Here is a 21,724-nt window from a genome sequence, read left to right on the forward strand (position 1 = left end):
AGGTTAAATTGTTTACTAGATATCAATGCCAGAAAAAAAGGGTTTATTTTTATAAAAAAAAATTATGCTTAAAATATTTTTTCACTGCTCTGTTGAAATTTACCTGAAAAGATCAGGAAGTGTTTTCCTTCTGAAACCGAGTGAGAACATTACAAATTTTTTTCAATACTTTTCATTTTCATTTTTCTTTTAATTCATTGCACCATACATCCTAACGATTTCTCTATAATAATCTGTTTCACTATATTTATTCAACATGTTGATTCATGCTTTAATGCTAAAATCGTACATTTTTACCATTTGTGGTTACTTAGCATTGCACTGCAAATAATGAACGCGCCCACAAAATTGAGATAATATTGTTTCCTCTAAGAGCTTTTCCAATTTTTTTTACCAGCAACTTAAAAAGTTTTATAGCTTTATGATCTCATTGATATTGTTAGAAAGAGCTTTGGCCGTCGGAAGCTAATAAAATGAATCAATTTGATAGATTTTGTTTCCGTTTCGGAGAAACTGTATTCCTATCTGAATCATTTTTACCAAGTCACTTGACAAACATGACATTATTGTTGAACAATATAATGTATCATACATTTTTTTTTCTTCTTCAAAATTAAAAATTTTAAGTCTATAAAAAATTGTCTTTGTGGTCACATAGTTATAAATTTTTTTTTTTTTTATAAAATAAAAAAATATTTCGTTATCCCATAATGGACATAAAGTTTCTTATTTTATTGTTAATAAAATAAATTAAGTTGCATTTTGTTTAGAAGCAACTTTATTCACATCGGAGTCATTCTTACTAAACCACTTTAAACCAAACCACACTAAAACCAAAATATGACCCTTATTGATAAGCAAATCAGGAATTTTTTTTTCAAAATTTAAAATTTTGAATGAATAAAAATTTTTTACTGTGATTACATATTTACGAATTTTTTTTAAATGAATTGAAAAATATTTAGACTTGTTAGTGTAGGAAAAGAAAATTGAATTTACGCTTTTGTAAACAGAAAAAGTTAAATCGAGTGAAGAAAAAACCATTTTTTCTCGTTAATTATGTGGCTGCTTATATCGTCTTATATATATATATATACATATATATATATATATATATATATATATATATATATATATATATATATATATATATATATATATATATATATATATATATATATATATATATATATATATATATATTTTTTTTTTTTTTTTTTTTATAATTTTGCAAATAAGCTGTGTTTACAGCCTAGTAAACAATAAATTAAAGATTTTTTTTTTCTTTTTGCATATGTTTTTTAAGTAATTTAGTCTTTTTGATTTTCCAATACAAATACACAATGCGTGGAGTTACTTTTCCTATTACCGATTTATTTAGTCATTCAAAATAATAGAGAAGAATTTTTAATTCTAAAATTTAGAAGGATAATATATATAGATTTTGATTATTTTAGATTAAAACCTGGTGACTGTTCGCTTCTAGAATTGAGACGCTTCTAGAAACTGACAACAATGGCTACTATTTTTACCAAAACAAAAATAATAAATCGATAAATAAAATAAATAAATAAATAAAAACAAGTAAAAAGCTACTTTTTCAGATAAACGGTTATTAATTTAGAAAAGCTATTGTTTTTAAAGAAATTTCTTACCAAACTAGCTATCCGCTACAAATCTAGTCATCCAATTCGATTATAAATAGTAAATTTTGAAAAGCGATGTTGTTGGATCAAAAAACCACGTGGGCAGTGTTGTGAAAAATAAATGGGCTAACAGAGCGCCCTCTGGATTTGTTTTCAATAAAAAAAATCCACTTCCCATTCCTAATTATATATTATATTTATTTAACTTTTGTAAACCTTATGTGCTATTTTATTATCAAAAATATTATGTATGCTACTATTATTTATTTCTGAGGATACTATTTAGACTGTTATTTTTGAGCTGAAAACTATTTTTTAATGCTAATTTCAGTGTGTTGCCCTGAGATAGGTCAATAAATTTTTTTGTTTGTTTCATAATGGGTCTATTAGGTAACACTTTAGCCCTATTAAAATACCAATATCAATGTTCTTCTAGTGTTTTTCGGCAGATTCTACTGCAGAACTAAAATTATAAATGAACTTAACGATTTCAATAATGTTATGCTTAAAGAATTATTTTAACTTAAATTTTATGAAAATGAAGTATAATTCTCACAATTATTTTTAATTTGTACTATTTACATTTGCATAATTAACATTTTATGTAACTTAATATATATAGAATTTGATTGTTTTTGTTTTTACGCTACAGTTTAAAAAAAAAATTTTTTTTACATTAATTGTTAATAAAAAAAGATGTATTACGTTAAATTATGGTAAACAAATAAAAAATAATGAAAATAAGTTTATGACTAACAGTCTTGTTAAAACAAAAGAAAAAGGATTTAAAAAAAAAAAAAACTATGAAGTTAACTAAATTAAAAGTTCAATAAACTAAATTTATGGTTCAATTTGCTTCTAAACAAACAAACTCTGTTTTTGTTGTTGTTTATTTTTTATGAGTGAATCATTTCATGTGGTAGGGAGGGGAGCAGAAAAGGAGAGGGGAGGTAGAAAGTGGACGTAAGGCAGGGCATTTCCGTGACGTCACGCTTGAAATGGTTTCAAAGTAGAGGTAGAAAGAAGTCCCGCGAGAAGTTGCGAGATTTTGAAGAACTGTCAGTCGTGTTGCGGGGATCGTGTAAGCGTGCGCCTGATTCATCGATGTTTCTCAAACATCTGTTTCAAAACATTGTTCATGAGTCAAAGGATTGTCGGGAGTAATGTGAGACGTTGAATGGAAAGAGGAGAGAGAAAAAAAAATCCGTGTTATTTTATTCTCTGAGGATGCGGAGGAAGATGTTATGAAGTGCACTTCACAGAAAGATCCCTCCTCCCTCACATGGGTATGTTTTGAATAGTTATGCACCTCATGTGGTCTTGTTTTTGTTTTATAAATGCATCAACCTAATTTTTATTTATTTATATTGTAATTTGCGGAAAGAAAGGTTTTAATTAGTTTTATTTCATTATTTTCTAGAAATTAAATTTTTTTATTTGTTTATTTATTTTGTAATTTGCAGAAAGAAAGGTTTTAATTAGTTTTATTTAATTATTTTCTAGAAATTAAAAAAAAAAAATTTTTTTTCGTTACTGACAGTTGTTATTGTTTGGAAATGTAGGTATTTTTCCGCAAACCGAACGCAAGTCAATTCACCTACTTTTTATTTTTTTATATATTTATTTATTCTTTTAGTGGGAACGTTTTGTGTTTAAAATAATTAAATAAATAATAAATAAAAAAGAAAGAAATAGTTGCGCCCGCTTAACGGAAAAGTACCAAAATGTATTTAATGTAATTAATCGCTTTTAAGCGTTCCTTTCAAATAAAGTAAAAATATTTAAATTGAATGATTAATTACCCGTAGATGGATCTTTTAATTTTTAAAGTTTGGTACTTAAATATTTAATTACATTTTATAGCGTAATAAGTACATTTTCTAAAGTTAGGAATATTTTTAAGTTATTTATAAAAGATGCCATTCAATCAAATTTCATTAATATGTGTTAAAAGGGTTAAATGAAAACTGCTATTTTTTCGTCTCTTTCTTTTTTTTTTTTTTAAGCAAACTGTAAATTTTACTCTTAATAAGTCACGTGTTAAAATGTGGTAGATTCTGTATTGCATGGCATTTTAAACTTAATAAGTTGATAAATAAATTGCATAAGTAATTCCTTTTAATTGATTTAATATTTATTTTATTTATTTAAAGAAATGTTTTTGCTACTTTATCAAAAGTATTGGGGTATATTATAGTTGCAAATTATAGCGGGACCTCACTTCTTCATCTGTTTACTGGCCCTAGGGCAACTGAGACTAGTGGCTTTGAGCTGAGACAGAGAAAAGAAATTTCAGTTTACTAACATTAGTTAGCTATCTATAAACTAATCCATTTTGACATTCCCTTATATATGTATCCCAATCTCATTGGGGATAGATGAAATCGTAGGGAGGGATTTCAGTAGTTAGGGGGTAAAATTTTCGTGAAGTTAAATGAATGATTTCACCCAATTGTTGCAATGTCTGTTGAGCATAATATTAGTTCCACGTGACGTCACGGGAGGCCTGCTGCATATTTTTACCTATGACCGTAAAAACTAGTTTTGGGGAGTTGGTGAGCATGTTTGGACAATACAGTTCTTCTTAGAAAAGTTATTGTGTTAAAAGTAAATTGAAGGAGAGAGGTATTAAAAACGTGTGTCTATTTGCAAAGCAGTTGTTCCTAGCATTCTCTATCATATTGGTTTACGACTTTCTTCTTATACATGTGAGTATAAAATCTTTTTCGTATTAATGATTATTTTTTTTAATAATTATTTTTACTGACGCGGACTTTTTTTAGATTTAATTTAGTTTTGCAAAGCAGTTGTTCCTTGCTTTCTATAGCATATTAGTTAACAGGTTTCTTCCTATCCACGTGGGTGTAAAATGTTTTTCGTATTTATGATTAGTATTTTGTTAATTATTATTTTTCACAAGAAATAACGTATTTGTTTATTTACTGACACGGACCTTTTCTTTTAGTTTTAATTCCGTTACCCGTGATTGACCTAAGTTTATCCTCTTTACTTGCGTGAATTTCAGGATAGTTAGGCTTCTCCCCGTGTATAAAAATTTAATTAAATTATTTAAATTAAAATAAATTGAAATCTATAGGTCAAAATAAGTAAAACCCTTGTGTATCCACATAGTTTTTTTACTCCTTTAAATGAGTAATAGTGAATAGTGTGTCAATAATTTCAAATAATGCTGTATTGGAAGTAACTGCTGTAATTAATTGGATCACAACACTTGATCCCTCGAAATTTTCTCAGAGGAGTTAAACAAGAGGAAATATTCATTAAAATTTTGTAAAAATCGTGCATAATTCTTTTTATTCTAAAAAGCAATTTTATATGTAGGTATAAGATATGCTCATAAACAATTTTAATTATAAACAAACTTCTAGACCTAAGAATTTTAACAATTTTTTTATTTATTATAAAATTGTAATAATATAAAAAATGATAATTTTATCGTACATTATTTCAAAACTGCACAAAATGTAGATTTTTATTGCAAAAAAATTTAAAAATAATAATTTTATCGTACATTATTTCAAAAATGCACAAAATGCAGATTTTTATTGCAAAAATAAAATCTCTTTTTAAATATGATTTTAGTTAATTAAATATGCTAGCACAGAAGAAGATACAGTGAATATTGGTTTACCTAAACACTTTTCTTTTGTGTCTGTTAATTAACGCAAAATATTTGTTAATTATAGCAAATTGAGAATTGCAACTTTTGTACCATTTTATGAACCGGAATAGATTCAATGTGACACACAACAATCAATATTTTCATTTAAAATAATAATTGATGACAGTTATAGCAAACTATAATTTTATTATTATGTTCCCAAAGGCCGCAAGAGCCTCCTCTTGAACCCCCCCATGTGGGCTCTCACAGATTTTCTTTTTTCACAAAACTGGCTTTTTTTTAATTTCTTTTTTTATTTAATCATCTGACGTTATGCTCTTTCTTCCTCAGAGGGCACTAGTTAAAGATGGGTGAAACTTAACTCAACCTAATGGTCATGAATACTGTTGCATGTTATTCACTAAAAAGGAGTTATGAACTTTTGAATGAAGAAATGAATGAAGAATGCAATTTCTTTTCTCCCTCTCAGTCTTGTAATCATGCTTCTCAGCATTTCATTTCATTCTATTCCCCCCCCCCCACCAATTCTTATGTTCCGTTGAGTGTTTCATCATGCAAACCGTTTTTTCCCCCTCCTCTTGTGGCAATGAAAACTGAAAATTAATACCCACGTTATGTAAAGTAGAATTTTTGGTTTTGTTTGCTGAAAAGATCTGGTTATAAAAAAATACAAAAGGAGAGCTTTCGATTTGTCGAAAGCTTTCAATGGAATGTAAATTCATGTGAATTGGAGCATGGGATAGAAAATATTTAAGAGGTTTAATTCAATTTTGTGAAAATAGGTATTAAAATTACGGTAATTTTCCATTCATCACTCACCAATTTAATTTTGTAATGTCATTAAACTGTATAGAATTTCTTATAATCTTTTAGTTGTGCATTCCAATCTTATTGGTATTTAATGCTTTGTAATTTTAATATCTGTAATAATAAAAAGAGGAGTAATGTGTCTAACTAAGGAATTTTATTTTTAGTATTACTTTGGTTTTTATTTTATAACAGTTTTTGAACAGCCGACCCAATTTTTGGTTTATGAATAATAATGTTCAACTCCGTAGCCTTGTATTTTTGAACCCAATCCAGAAGACAAGGGAACTCCTAGATCAAAAATTGGGAGGAATTTTCCTTCGTGGAGAACTTTTTGATGGAACTAACCCAGATTTTCCGTTATATGGAGAGTAAAACCTCCTACGGTTAGTCTGACGGCAAGGGGACTCTAAATCGTGATCCGTCTACCATTGAGGATATTTTACGTGAGCACTGTGGTCGGTGCAAGCGGGATGCGGATTTCGTATCGACCAGCCATCGCTGGGATTCAAAAAAAGGTTTAACATAAGACATTCGCGTAGGGTTAACATTAGGCATTGTCATAAATTAAACTTAAGTCGATTTTCTGCCCCCCCCCCCAAATATTTGAAATATAACAACAATAATGTTTCCCATCATACAGTTCTATTTAATGAAAAACATTGTTCCTTGCACGTTCTTTAAAAATTATTTTTTGTATGCATGTCTAGTAGGCTCGAGGATCTACCGTGAGTGGTAAATGAGATCTACTCCATCAAATTAGTATTTCTAAAAATTATATGGAACTACGCGTTTATTTTGTTTCTGAAACGTATTTCTATAAAATTAAATATCCTAAAATAAACGGTTTGTTAACAATGTACTGAAGAGCAAAATGAATCAAGAAAATTGCCTGACTGTGGTATATTTTGGCTATCACAAGTGGTCACCATGCCGATGGATATTAAGTGTAGTTAGTTTTTCTTCCGAATGAGTGTTTTGCTTCATTTAATAGCGTAAAACCACCTGGAAAGTCAACAAATAATATGTAAAAGAAAATGTAAACTTATTTTGCTTTATACTTTTGTCGAAGTTAATTTCAATTTTGTGAATGATTTCGTAGTGTTGATTGATGGGTGGATCTGGCTACTTTTTCAAAAATTAAAAGTTTTTAAACGAATGAAAAAAAAACGACAATGTTAGTTGTGTGAGGCATTTCTCTAAAGATGTTAGAAAATTAATTTATAAACTGAAAAATAAATTTTTGAAATGAAGCCGTGAATTTAGAGTAATTTTCAAAATTTTATGAAATATTCATGATAATTCCATCTTTAATAATTCCGTAATAAATTTGTATGCGGGGTGCATTTTGGACGAAACAAGTGGGGATCAGGTGGCGATAAGAAAGCAATTTTTTAATCGCTATTTGTTACGGACTGTTACCGGTTTTCTACTGTTACTTTTGCCTTTTACCCCTCTTCCCTTAAATTTTTTAAAATTTATTTACTTATTTATTTGCATTTTAAGAAGGAACTGGTATTTAATTATTAGAATTAGGATTTAGTTTATTAAGAGTAAAGAAGGGGAATTAGTATTTCACATTTTTTGTCTAGTCGCAGCCAGTTAAATTTAAGTTACAAATTACTTCAAGTGTATTCATTTTTTTTCACTACTAGTCCGTATCATGATTAGCAGACTTCCGTATATCCGGCAGGCATGACGATATTGACTGCCTGAGAAAAAAATTATGCAAAAGAAAATATTTATCTGGTTGCAGTAACCGGAACAAATGTGACACGCTCAGTTGAAGAAAGATCTTCTCTTGACGCTTTTTCTGTGAGAATCGCTCGGATTTATGCGATCTTTCTGAAATTTTGCTATTCCATCATATTGTTGCGAAATAATTTGCATGGTAAAATATAGATTCTTTGCAAAACATATCATTAAATATATAGGGCACATTTCTATTTTTACGAAACTCATAATTTTTAATGTAAAAGTTGTACTCAAAAAATTGATTGTATCGTGCCAAAATATGCGCAACCTATTTTTTTATCATTTAAAAAGATAATTCCGTAAAACTAAGTTTCATAAAGCTGGTTAATATGAACCGATAATAATAAAAAAAACTTGCTGAATTATTCGGTTATAAATATACAGCTGTTCTCAAAAGTGTTCGAAACGCTTTTCTTTCAATGAAATATTGTTCTATTCATTAATTAAAATGGATATTTCAGATGGATATAAACGTTTGCTTTGTTTTTAAAATATTCCATACAGTTCTGTTAAGAATATATTAAAGATCTTATAAATATTATTCATTTTAATTAATGAATGTAGCCCCATTTCATTGAAAGTTATAAATGTATGTGAAAATTATACACTTTTGGGAGCCACTGTATATATATTGTAGAAACTTTTTCTTGGTGTAGCAAAATTTGTGTTGGTTTAGTAAATTTGATGAACGGCATTTTGTTTATCAGGACTTATAAGTAATTCAAACATTCCTCAAAAAATTTAATGTTTAATTCTTCACTAATTTTTTTTAAATCTTTTGCAGAAAGTGAAGCTGCTGACATTTCTTTATTTCATTTACTTTTTCATTAATAATTTCAATAGTTAAAAAAAAGAACTCCAGGCAAGTATTATTTTTACGGAAGAATTGTTCTGATTTATACGATTTTTCCAGAATTTTGATATTGTATTCCATTATAGTGATTTCATTAATATGGTGAAATATAGCAAATTTTTTTCTTCTTCTTTTGACTTCATATAGTTAAAAAAAGAGCTAAAGTTCTATGTGTACAGAGATTTTTCTTCTTTTTAGTTAGCAATTGTTATTGAACAGATGACTGAATATTGGCGAAAAATATATTCTATTTATAATTTATAAAATAAATATGTTTAAAATAATTTCCAATTTGTTGCTGAAGAATAACTTGAAACTATAAGTGGCTTGCCGTACTTTATTTCTTTCATATACATATTTTATTTTTATTTATATATTTTTTTTAAAAGAAGAAGACTGTTTAAGAGAAAATAATTCAATAAATGGTAGTTCGTTCGGAATAGTTTTTTTTTTTTTAAACTAATGGTTCAATAAACCAAAACTCCTTAAATTTAATTAACAATTCTTTTTTTTTACTTATATTTTTAATTACGAGTCCAATCAGATAAATATGTTTTTATATCAACAATTCCTTTTAATTTGTTCTGATGACTGCCTAAAATTTAATAAATATGTATTAGTAATATCGTTTTCGGTAATTTCTAATTTCCTTGAAATTTAGTATATTTAGTATTAGACATATTTAAGGAATAATTTTTTGAATTTTTTTTTTGGAATTTATTATTGAATCCTTTTTTTTTCCTTTTTTTATGGCCCTAACCATTTCAGTATTTAAATGGGTTTAGTTATACTGATAATTTATGCTAAGTTTGCATTCTATAAAAATTTTATCTTTTTCTTAAGTTTTATGTTTAACATGATGTATTTAAAAATTTGTACGATTTTTGTTTGTTACGAAAGTTGCTATGACTACTAACTTGCGCAATAATTTAATGCTTTTCTGGTTGAAAATTTAATATCTAGTCCAGATAATATCCTAACACGAAATATCAATATTTCTTAATTATTTGTGGTATTTTTTCAGTTTAATTGACATTAATTTCCTATTGCTTAATATTTTTTTTTTGAAAAATGAAATTTATAGCTATTTACGATATCATATTCCTTTATTATCTTTGTTGATAATTCTCGTTATATTTTTATTCTTGATATATATCGTTTTCGGTAACGATCGCGATATCGCGAATACTTTCGTCATTATCGCATTAGATATTTATCGTTGTCGATAATGATCACGATATTATCATAAGGCATGATATCTTTATAATACTTATTAAAATATGGTTCTAACGATATTTCAAAATCAAAAAAGTATGATGTATCGCCTAGCTCAATTGACTTGACTACTTCTTTCAATCGTATTCTATCCATTCGATTTCTATTGGGTCATTTTTTATGAAATGTCTTATTTCCTCAAATTTAATAGTATTTGAATTTCAATATTTATAACATTCTATTAATTTAGTGTAAAGAGCGTTTCTCTTACAGTGAACTCCTCTCTAGAGAACATTCTGTGATGTTTAGGGGAAATTTTATCAACTTTCTTCTGTTTCTAGGCAACTTAAATGAGTTAAATAGAATATTTTATCTACCCCCTCATGTTTACTAAGCAATCAACTTGTTTAAGAAGTTTTCCTTTAGGCTGCTCTTCAAAGGTTACGTCGTAATGCGAAATGATGCTTTTTTTGCGAGTAATATGATATTTTTAGTACTGCTTTTAATTTGCAACTTGTTACTAGGGCAAGTTTAGCCTATCAAAAGCCAGCGCTGTCCGCGATTATTTTAAAAATGGCTCAAAACGTCAATATGGAGAAAAGCCACAGTTTTGTGAAAATGAAAAGCGTTTGTGGTCTAATTTTCTAATATTTTAAAACTTACTCCAATGCTGCATTACCTGAGCTCATAAAAATTTGCTGAAACTGAGAACAAGGCAGTGATTTTGATAATTTTCATCTAGGACGGAAAATTGTCGCCAAATTGCTAATTTTTAAAAAAGTAAAATAACTTTTAAAATATTTAAGTTATATGTATGTTCTAAAGCTCAGGTAATTCTTCACGAAAAACTTATATATATAGTTTTAAAATCATCGCATTGCTTCAAGTGCAAGACACTTAAACTATGGCTTTTTTTTAAATTTTCTTTGGCGACAGAGCTTCAACAAACAGCATTAAATGTGTAGAGCATTTTTGTTCTCAGCCAGATGTTACATGATAAAGGTTGCTGAAACAAAAGATATTAAGCTGGAAAATTCCTTATCTCTGTCTATTTGCTTAGCCTTCCTCTTACCAAATTTTGATTTTAAAAAAAAAATAATTATAAATTTTTTAAAATCATTTTTGATGTTTTTTCATCATAATTTGCTAGATATCTTTAGAATGGTTATTGTATGATATGTTTTGATGCATGATTGAATTATTTATTCACAATAATTCTTGCTTTATATAATAAATTAAAATTGCATTTTGAAATCACACATACATACTATAGTTGGCAACATTTTAACTGTTTTGTACTCAATTTAATTATTTATTTTATTACTATTCAGTTCCCATTGTTGCTACATAAAGGTAAAAGGAATTTTCTTTTTCTTCACAGAATCCATTCATTGGAGGAACAGCTAAGGGAGCTTGAAATCCGCAGTGAGGATCGATTAGAAACTGAGCAGCAAAAGTTCAAGGAGATTATGGTTTGTGTTTTTTTTATTTTTATTTATTTCATACTGATTTTTACATTTATGTGTATATCTATTTACACAAATTGCAACTTTTTAGGGTAATATTCTGTTTAGCTATTGTTCAAATTAGATTATTTATGATGTTCAATGTTTACTTAGTTGATCATGTTAATTTGCTTTGCTTTATATTTTTGGTATGCATACGAATAGTTTGTTAATTAATTGCTATCGAAAATTAAGGAATTAACTTTTTAAAATATTATAAAAAAATATTTTAGTGGGAAGCTTTTTATGTATGGTAATTACTTAGCTGCATAATTTGATGGCAGAATTTGTTTCAACTGCAAGATATATTGTTGAATAATTTTCTATTAATGTATTTTAAAAGTTTTAGCATTTAATAAATTAAAAAAACAATTATTTTTGTAAATTATTAATAAATTTTTTTCTTCAATTTTTATGCTTTTTTCTTGCTCTTGTCAGCAAAATTGAACCAGTTTCAAAATCTTTTCTCTTTAAACTGCTTGCATAATATTTAAACATCCACCAAATACTATTAAAAAAAAACTAGCATATATTACTTACTAAATTGTTAATTTTTTTAAAGTTGTAATTAATGTTATAATTGAGTTTTTTGTTACTTATAAAATTATAAATTAATTTTTTTATTTTATTTTTTTATATAATTTGTCCTTTGTCCAGGTTATTTTATGTTTTAATAGCATTGCAATGCCCACAATTACGAAGTTATAGATGTTTTTTGTCTTTATTTTTTATGTAAATAATCCATATAAATTATACACATCCTCTTTGTTATCGTTTTTTTTAATAGTCTTATAGTATTGACTTGTAAAAAGAACTTAAAAATCTGCTCTTATTTTATATGCCTAAGTAATGCCTGTTTTAAGCTTTTAGGTTCCTTTTATGTATATAATTTAAAATCAATTAGATGCTACCTTGATAACATGTCATTCTTTGTTTGGTTTATTTTTTTAATTTTATTAATCCTCTACAGAATTAATTATTTTACAAAGGCTCTAACATTTAAGAGAATGCTAAAGTAGAGGAGAAACCCTTCATGACAATTTCTCTTTCACCATTGGTATATTAAAATATAGAAAAAATAAGTTCACATAAACCTAAAATAAGTTCATATGAACCTAGAGGAAACCATGAAGTTTCTAATGCTGAAGATGTTTTTATTTCAATGTATCAAACTGCAAGCAAATTATAGGAGAACTTTCCCATAGCACAATCTTAAGTAATCCTGCGATTGTGCTATGGGAAAGTTCTCCAACAATTTGTTTGCATTTTTATATTTTGAAAGCATTTTTTCAGCATTTGAAACTCCATTGTTTACTCTAGGCTTACTGAAATTAACTTTTCTTTAATATACATTTGGAAATGAAACAGAATTTTAGTGATGAAAATTTTCAACTATGATATATTGCCCTCTTAAGCAAAATTTAAACAATAAACAAATCAATAAAAGTGATAAATCTGTAATGTAAGTTTTTATCAGTTTTATAAGCTCTTTTGGATTTCAAATAAAGCTATGATGCTAATAATTTAAAAAATGCATTCAATTTTTAATAAATATTTTTTGTAAGAGAGTTTTATATTCAAGCATTCAATTAAAGTTTTATACTTTTTCTTCATTCTTGTATGACTATAATCATGTTTTAATAAAGTTTTATTCCACTTTAGGCTCGATGTGAACGAGAAAGTAAATTAGAATTGGAACAGTATGCCACCAAGTAAGTTTGCTGACTGTCATTTATTGAGTTTGCTGATTCAAAATTGATTGTTATGTATGTTCTACAAGTTATTAGATTTGAATATTATCGATTGAATGAATTTATTTATTTGAATTTGAAGTATAAAGTTTATTGACTTTTGTCATTAAAATTTCCCTGTGTTGCACGCTTTTTGGAACATTTTTGTAAAAAGAAAGAAGATATTTTAGCCAAATTTAGATTCGTAGAAATAATGCTGTTTGTTAGCATGCAAAATTTTTCAGAAAAATTCAAATAATAAAAAACGAAGTACTAGTTAATTAAATATTGTTGTAATCAAAATAAATTTTCTTTTTATGTTAAATATGAGTTAGCTCAAACTTTTATTTTTTTGAAATTAAAATTCTAATGAAAATGAATTTTTATTATTGTTAAATCTCCTCTTTGGTCCTTCCTGTGTTATCATCTGAGATTCGAGTGTAAAGTTTTTTTTTCTTTTTAAAAGAACTATTTGAAATTTTATGTAGATTAGAAATGTGTAATCGATAATACATCAAATTTCTTATCTGCTAGCCAGGTGGCAAAATGATCGCTAAGTTTTTAAAATGAAAAAACGAACGATAGTTAAAACTAAAATTGATTAATTATTGTGAACTTGCTAGTAACATCAGTTAAGAAAACTATTCTTTGATTAAGTTTGTAATTGGAAAAATCAACTTTAATTGAATCGCTATAAAATATTATACAATTTAAATAAAATACTAATAGTCCAACCAATTCCAATAAAAAAGTTGCTGCTGCAGCAGAGAAAAATTTTTGATGCGTTCATGGCATAGAGTTTCATCCATTTCCTATCTAACAGCAAGTACCTAATCCATACTGAAGTAACCTTTTGTTGTTGTTTCAGTTTATTACTTAACTTTTTTTCTTCTCATAGTTGTTTTAAGGTGTTTGAACACTTTTTAATCTTTTTCATATTTATCAAAGGGTGTTTTTCAAAGTAGAATATTAATGCAAAAATTTGAATTATTAGTTTTAATACAATTAGCAAAGATTTTTGTTTTTAATTCGCATATTTAAATTGTATTACTTTTTTCTCTAGAAGGGATAAGGTGTAAATGAAAAAGTTAGGTAATTTAAGCGATGTTTAACCCTTTCTCGGCGGGAAGTGCGTACACCCGCTTATCGCTGAGGCCGGCAGTCTCTCTTGCAAGTGTCTGTTCAGGGCCAGGTTTTTCTTTGCCATTAAGCCTAAGTCCATGAAATCACCGAAATATCAACACGTTGTTTATTTTATTTTTGTATCCCTTAAGAAAGGATAAATCCATGTTTTGACCATATTTTTGTGTTGATTTTTTAATATAATTTTAAATTTTTTTCAAATTATGTCTAAATTTTCACAAAATAGGTTCCTCTCAGAAAAACCTAGACAGACCCCTGATAATGTTCTGTAAAGTGTTTAAGTGGCATATGCTTTATATATATTTCTATAGATGCTTTATTAACTTAAGTTATTTCTTGTTTCAATATATATTTTACACATTTTATTTTCATTATGTACTTACTATTTAATAACTTTTAACATTATATATCTGAAAACTAAATATATGACTTAAAATTATTCTTTCTTGTGAAAAATTTGAAAACACTAACATTCCACTAAAAACTGCACTAACCGCAAATCGATATACCCAACACTGTAGCAAAAAAAAACCTCCCCTGCTTACTGTAAACAAATACTACATGCGAATTTAAAGAGCCGTCATAAAGCATGCCATTCAGAAACATTCCTTTCTTCTCCATTCCTTCCCCCTAAAAACCACGTGTATGTGAGTCATACTACTCTTATTTTGAGTAGAATGTTAAATCTACATGTATCTGAAACCATATAGACATACAACACCATCTTCTGGAAAAATTTTATTTTTTAAAACGTTCCAGGGCACTGGCACTAATGGTTGATGGCCGGGGGTGAATGAGAAAACGGTCTTGCCCGCCGGCGATGGCATGTACAGGTGGCAGTCGGCGCGAAAGGGTTAATTGCTACTTCATTTTTTTTTCAAAATATATATTTTAAACATGGTTAGCATAAGTGTTTAATATTTTAAATTTATTGATACTAATTATATAAAAACAATTTGTTCTTAAGAAATTAATTGAATAGCAATTGAGTTCTTAAAAATCAATCTGAATATTTCTATATATGATAGTGTTATTACTATTTTACATATTTCATAATTATATTTCAATTAAAGTTACTCTAATACAAATACAGAATCCTTAATTTTGAGAACTTAGATTATTTTATTAATCAAGCAATCATTAAAACAATTTTTATACAGCCACAAAATTTTAAACCAATGTAGCCAAGTGAAAAAATATGAGTGCTGGAAAGTTCTTTTATTTACATAAGTAACTTTATTTTATTTTATTAATTGCGATGAAATTTATTTTAAAATTCACTCTCACTTAAGAAGTTTTTCTTTTATTATTTGTATAAAATCCATAAATTGAGAAAAAGAGGAATGGACAGGATTTAAGCAGTTGTCAATTTTCGAAGAATTCATCAGCAAAATAATTTATTTGCTCTTAATAAAGTATTTGATTTAATTGAAGGACTATCGGCCAAAACATCCTAATTAATATAAAAACTGAACTGATTAGTAAGGGAATGCTGAATAATTATTATTAGGCCATGTAAATGTTCATTTGAGCAAATACTCAATTGGTCAAATATTTTTTTTTTTGTTTTTTGACTGTTCAGAACTTTAATAGCTATTATCCTTAAATTGTATTTATTTTAGAGATTATATTAATTTCATAGCTGAATGGAAAATTATTAGGCACTAAAATTTGTTAACTATTTTCTTTTAGATTATTCCAGTTACAAAAAGAGTATATGGAAATGAGTGAAGAGTCTTTTCGTCTAAAAACCCAGATAGAAAGACTAAAACAAGTATGTAATCATGTTTACTGTAAACCCTACATAAGGTTGAAGAGCCCTTGAAATGCTTATTTAAATTAAAATGCTCATTTAAATGTTGTTTAATGCTGAATTTTAATTTTATATTGAATTATGCTTATTTATTTAAGAGAACTTTCATCTTGAGGTTTTAAACTTTTAATATAAACCATAATTCTAACTCCAATGGGGTCGCAGGATCTGCAACTGCAGTAACCAAAAATTTTAGCAAATTTTTTATTTCTTCGACTTATTATAACAATTTTAAAATTACCAAATAAATAAAGAAAAATTTTAAGATTATTTAAAATTTTTACATTGTTCTGTGTCTTAAAATTAAGTTATTGATTAATTAAAATGAAGACTTAAACTGCAATAGTATATTATGCAGTACAAGTGAAGAAATGGACAGTTTCACTCACGTGTTTGTCGTATTTACTCAATGCTTATGATGTTCTATATAATAATATGGGTTACCCACACCAAAAAGTGAGAAACATTGATGTTAAACATTGTCAAAATTGTGATAGGTCTAACAGTGTCACGATTTCATTTTGGTGGATTTCATTCACTCTTATCCATTGTTTGTTGTCATCAAAGTCTCATAGTCCGGATTTTCTCTATTTATTTGTATGCTAAAATTATCACATTCTGTGATCATTATACTATTTAGCAGCAACAGTTATTTATTTATAGGAAAACCATCTTAGCTGCCAACAAAATATTGACTGTGTAATTAGAAAGAACCTGTTCTGTTCTTTCTTTGCATTATTGTTGGAATATTTCCTTAGCTAACTTCCACATGTACTAAATAAGTTTGCCAGATTGTTATGGGGAAAATGGCAAGTGATTGAACTTACAAGTTAAATTAAGATATTGAGTTACCTCATGTACATGCTGAAATGAAAAGTGCAGTGAAAGTGTTGAAACTGGGAAGTACAATACTTTATCACTATAAAAAAAATTATGACCACACACAATTTATAAACGAGCAGTCATATATATAAACGAGCAGTCAGCTTATAAACAAATAGTCAACAACTGATGATTTTTTTTATAAATGTATAATTTTAAAGTTTTTAAACAAAATATGCAGCGTATAAGTATAAGGTTACTTTTGTTTTAATTTGTTTTAAACTTAGTATGTGTGGCTTTATTGGGTTAAAATTATCTAATTTTGTGATTCGTTTACTGTTATCTCATCGGTTATTGTTATTAAAATCTTTATGTGCCAGAATGATCACATTAAGCAGACTCTTCTGTATTTTATATGCAGAGTACCTAATATAGAAATAAGCTTAAATATAACTTTCTTTTCCTGAAATTTTTGTTGTTGTTTTTAACGATATAAAGGTATTGAAATAAATACATTCTTTATTTTAAAGTCTTGGTAATTGGTATATAGTGAAAGGAATTGCTAATTGTACATGTAAAATATTATTTGTGTTCATATGTTTTTGCTTTAAATTAAAAATTCCTTTTGATTGTCAGGAAAAGCAAGATCTGCAGAACCAACTCTACGAGTGTACAACAGAACTGTTGAATCTTCGAGATGAGCATCACAGGCTTCAAGAGTCCACTCGAAGGGAGAGAGAAGAATTCCAGACTGAGAGGGCCAACAGTAATAAGGTAAGATTTTCTTGTCTGTTCAATTAAATACTTATTTAAAATAATATGGGATATTTTACAATACATTTTATACATTGTTCAATTGAATGAAACAGTTCTCATTCAATTGCCTAATCTCATTCAAAAAATAAAATTGCCTAAAAGTACATTTCATTATATTTGTATTCATTTTCGGTTTTACTAAAGTAATGCATAATACTTTGTCTTTTGTTAGTCTTTCCTTCTTTATTTATTTGTTTCTATGAAACCCTAAATGATGAACTTTTTTTCAGCTAAACCTTGACTTTATAAATAAAGTATGAACACTATTTGAATATACTGACCAATAAAGACCAATTTTTTTAAAAAAAATATATGTATAACAAGAGGAGTGAAATATTTTCATCATTTTATTGTTAATAATTTTAAATTAGATTTTATGCTCAACATTTAAATTCACATAAATTTGTTTTTGGTATACATACATGAACCAGAAATAAATAAAATAAGCTGAATTATGATTTCCTTGAAATGAACACAGATAAAAATTGCCATAAATGTTGAAAATTATTATTTGTGGAGCATATTTCTTTATTAGCAAATTTTGTTGCCTATTTTGTTTTGAAAAGTCTAATTGCTAAGAAATACTTAACTCAAAATTTTTGTGAATGCATATCTTTTACATAATTTATTAAATGCATTATTAGAAAAATTATATATATATATATATTTAAAAAAGTTAGTTTCTTTTTATTTGCATTTTACTTAAAATAATCTTGTAAAGGCTACTAAAATAAGTCAATAATGAAATATTAATTGGATCTAAATAAATTACAGGTTTCAAAAATATTTTTTAAAAACAAACTGTTATAAAAAAAAAATCCTTACAGCAAACTGTTAAATCCTTACTCTTAACTTTAACTTAGGAACACCATTTAGACAATGCTGATTATTGTAAATATTTTTTTTCTTCTGTGAGCATTGTAAAAAGTTTGAAAAAGAAAAAAATATTATTTCAAGATGATCAAATAGTTTACTTTTTGGAATTTAGGGGTATTGTTATCATGCTATTGATAGTTCAATTCTTAGTTCAAGTTTTTAAATTGAATCCTATAACTGTTACATAACCTTTATCAGATTGCTCTTTGTAACTTACATCTTTTTCTACATGTTATACAATTGAAAAAGCATAGTTTTGCATCAAAAATTTAATACAAATCTGGTTAAATAAATTTGTTATTAAAGTATATTAGAAATTTTTTAAAATTTGTTTAAAAATATTCTTGCCTTCAAAGATTATTTTGAAATTCAAACTAAGATTTTCTATGGTGGGAAGCTTTTATTTTCTTCCTCAACTTTTAAATTAAATTGCACTTCCTATCAGTTTCTCTTCTTAGAAAATGTTCTATTTCAGGCATGAGAAAAAAAAATTTCTATATAATTAGAATAATATCAAGAATAATAAGGAATTTTGCTGTTAAAGAAATTCAGTCGTTTTTCTGTGTCCCAGTAATTGTTGAAAATAAAATGGAATAAAAGAGTGAAAAAGATTCATTACTTGTTTGAAATTTCCTTACTTAAATAAACAGCACATTATTTATTTCTGTTGTATTAAAAATATTGCTAAAAATAAACCTGTATAAAAATTTATAACCTATGTAACTATAGTAATATTGTTAATTTATCAAATTAGAGATGATGAATCAGTTTATCATTTAATTATTTTTTCCTAAAAAAATTAAATAAAAAAAAGTTATCATTGTACAACTTAATCGAATTTTTACATATCTATTTTTATGTTGAATATTGTTTCTATAAGCATAGCATCCCAATTCACTCACAATGCGAAGGAAAACACACACTTTCAAATTCTTTTTTTTTTTATCATGTTTTTAAAAATATTTTAAAAGTCCAAACTATATTTTATGAAGCAATTTCGTCATAGTAATTTATGATTTCCTTTAATCAAAGTTAAAAATATTTATATAGTTTATTGTTTATAAGTAAAAAATTATAGACAGGAGTCAATGAAGCTTTGCACATGAAAATCAGCTTTCGCTTGTTAAACTAAATGTATTTGTCAACAACATTTTGTGATATCCATATTAGTTTCCATTTTATTTCTTAGCAGAAGTCAGCAATGGTGAATTTCTAGGGTTCTTGTAAAGTTCAAATGAAGATGCTGCATATGAATAAAATAGTATGCATATAAAGCACAAATAATAGCACAAAAATGGACATATTATAGTTTATATCTATAAACAATTTTCTATCTTCCATATGAAACGCAAAATTTTTCTTCTTTTTGCAACATCGAGAAAGGCTCTTGCTTATGAAAACAAAACTATTTTAAGTCCATTTCTGGGTTTTATTCACTCTGATAAGCTTTATTTAGCATATAATGTTTTAATTATTTGTGATTTTTGAAACTGCATTTGTCTTAACATTATGGTTTTGGTTTTTTTAGTTGTTGGATGAATTGTCTAAAGAACTGGAAAAACATTCAGAATCTGCAGGAGAAACTCGTTTGCGAAGCCCCAGTCTCTTAGAACTACCTGCTCAGTACCGAGAACTCCAGCAGGAGCTTAAAAAAGTCAAAGACGTATGTAGGAATTTACCATCTTATTCTCATTACTTTAAATCTCTCTGGTTTATTAGATTAGAATGAAATGAGACATTTTCTTTGGATTTATGCTGCGGAGCCTCTGTAATTCCTGTAGGTGTAATTCCTACAGGTAATTCTTAAAGGTCCTGTGTAATTCCTACAGGTTCTGTGTGACCATTCGTGGTGCTTTAATGTTCAGTGAGCAGTAATTGCATTTAGTGCGAGCTTATTGTATTATAGTGGTAAAATTGTATTTTTCCCTACCACATTTAACATCACGTTATTCTTATATATCTATCGTGTTGTATATAGATTTCTTATAAATTAATGATAAAAATGAAGATAAATGCAATTTAAAAAAATTTAAATGATATCAAAGATCTGGAAAAATTGCAATTTGTTACACAAATTCGATGAGATCAGTCAGATAAGTAAAATAAAAATAATTGTATATATTTCTTTAGCGATGTATTATGCCCTTTATTTATAATTGAGGGGACAAGTTTGTTGTAGAAAAAAAGGCTGATATTTACAGAAGATTGATGAGAAATTTTTAAAAACGTCACCAAAGCACAAAGACAAAAAAAGAATGTACAATATGTGCATTGAAAGACTTGTACATGAAACAATTAGTGAAATAAAAGCATATAATTGAGCTAAAAAAACATTGCATTTTAATTTTATGCATTATTATTTTGTTCAAATGAACAGAATTTTGATACAAAATATTTCATTTTAATATTGACGTTAATGTTTGATCGTTCATTAAATATTTATTAGCCTAAAGTCAACTTTATTTTCAACTCAAGTGGAAAATAAAGTTGTTGAAAATAAAATTGTAAAGTTGAAAATAATTGAAACTGGAGGAGTTAAGGCAAAACAACCCAAATAATCTGGATGATTAGAATTCAACTAAATTTATATTATTTCAATTTTCATTATTTATATTAATATTATGTATTCATTAGATGAAAAAATATTGAAAATGATGAATTGTGTTTTAAAATTAAATTTTGTCTTTAATTGACTCAATTATTTGTTTTTCATTTTATTTTATAACCGTCGTTGAAAAGACAATCCAATTTTGGTTTTACGACTACTAACGTTCAACTCCTTAGTCTTATAATTTTGAACCCAATACAGAAGACAAGGCAACTCCTGGATCAAGTATTGAGAGAGATTTGCCTTTGTGGAGGGTTTTTTGATGGAACTAAGCCGCATTTGCATTACATGGAGAGGAAAACCTCCCACAGTTAGCCTCATGGCAGGAAGACTCTAGCCCATGATCCGTCTACTAGTGAGGATATTTTACATCAGCACTGTGATCGGTGCAAGGTGGATGCAGAATTCGTATCGACCAGCCATTGCTGGGATTCGTACCCGGTACACCTCATTGGAAGGCGATTGTTATTTCCCCATAGCCATCATGGCTGT

At 27.1% G+C, this 21,724-nt stretch overlaps 1 protein-coding gene across 6 annotated transcripts in view; it reads left to right on the top strand.

The window, feature by feature from the left end:
• LOC107448091 (rab11 family-interacting protein 4B) overlaps positions 1–21,724 on the top strand; it is a 122,386-nt gene that overhangs the window by 97,063 nt on the left and 3,599 nt on the right. For all 6 annotated transcript variants that reach the window (XM_043046505.3, XM_071184313.2, XM_043046504.3 and 3 more), the window contains 5 exons: positions 11,301–11,391; positions 13,087–13,136; positions 15,990–16,071; positions 17,569–17,706; positions 20,153–20,287. In XM_043046505.3, coding sequence (XP_042902439.2) covers positions 11,301–11,391; positions 13,087–13,136; positions 15,990–16,071; positions 17,569–17,706; positions 20,153–20,287 — 496 coding nt within the window. The remainder of the gene's footprint in view (positions 1–11,300; positions 11,392–13,086; positions 13,137–15,989; positions 16,072–17,568; positions 17,707–20,152; positions 20,288–21,724) is intronic.

This window comes from Parasteatoda tepidariorum, chromosome 10 (genome assembly GCF_982258835.1).
Source record: "Parasteatoda tepidariorum strain Cologne lab strain chromosome 10, Ptep-v5.0, whole genome shotgun sequence".
Lineage (NCBI taxonomy): Eukaryota > Metazoa > Arthropoda > Arachnida > Araneae > Theridiidae > Parasteatoda > Parasteatoda tepidariorum.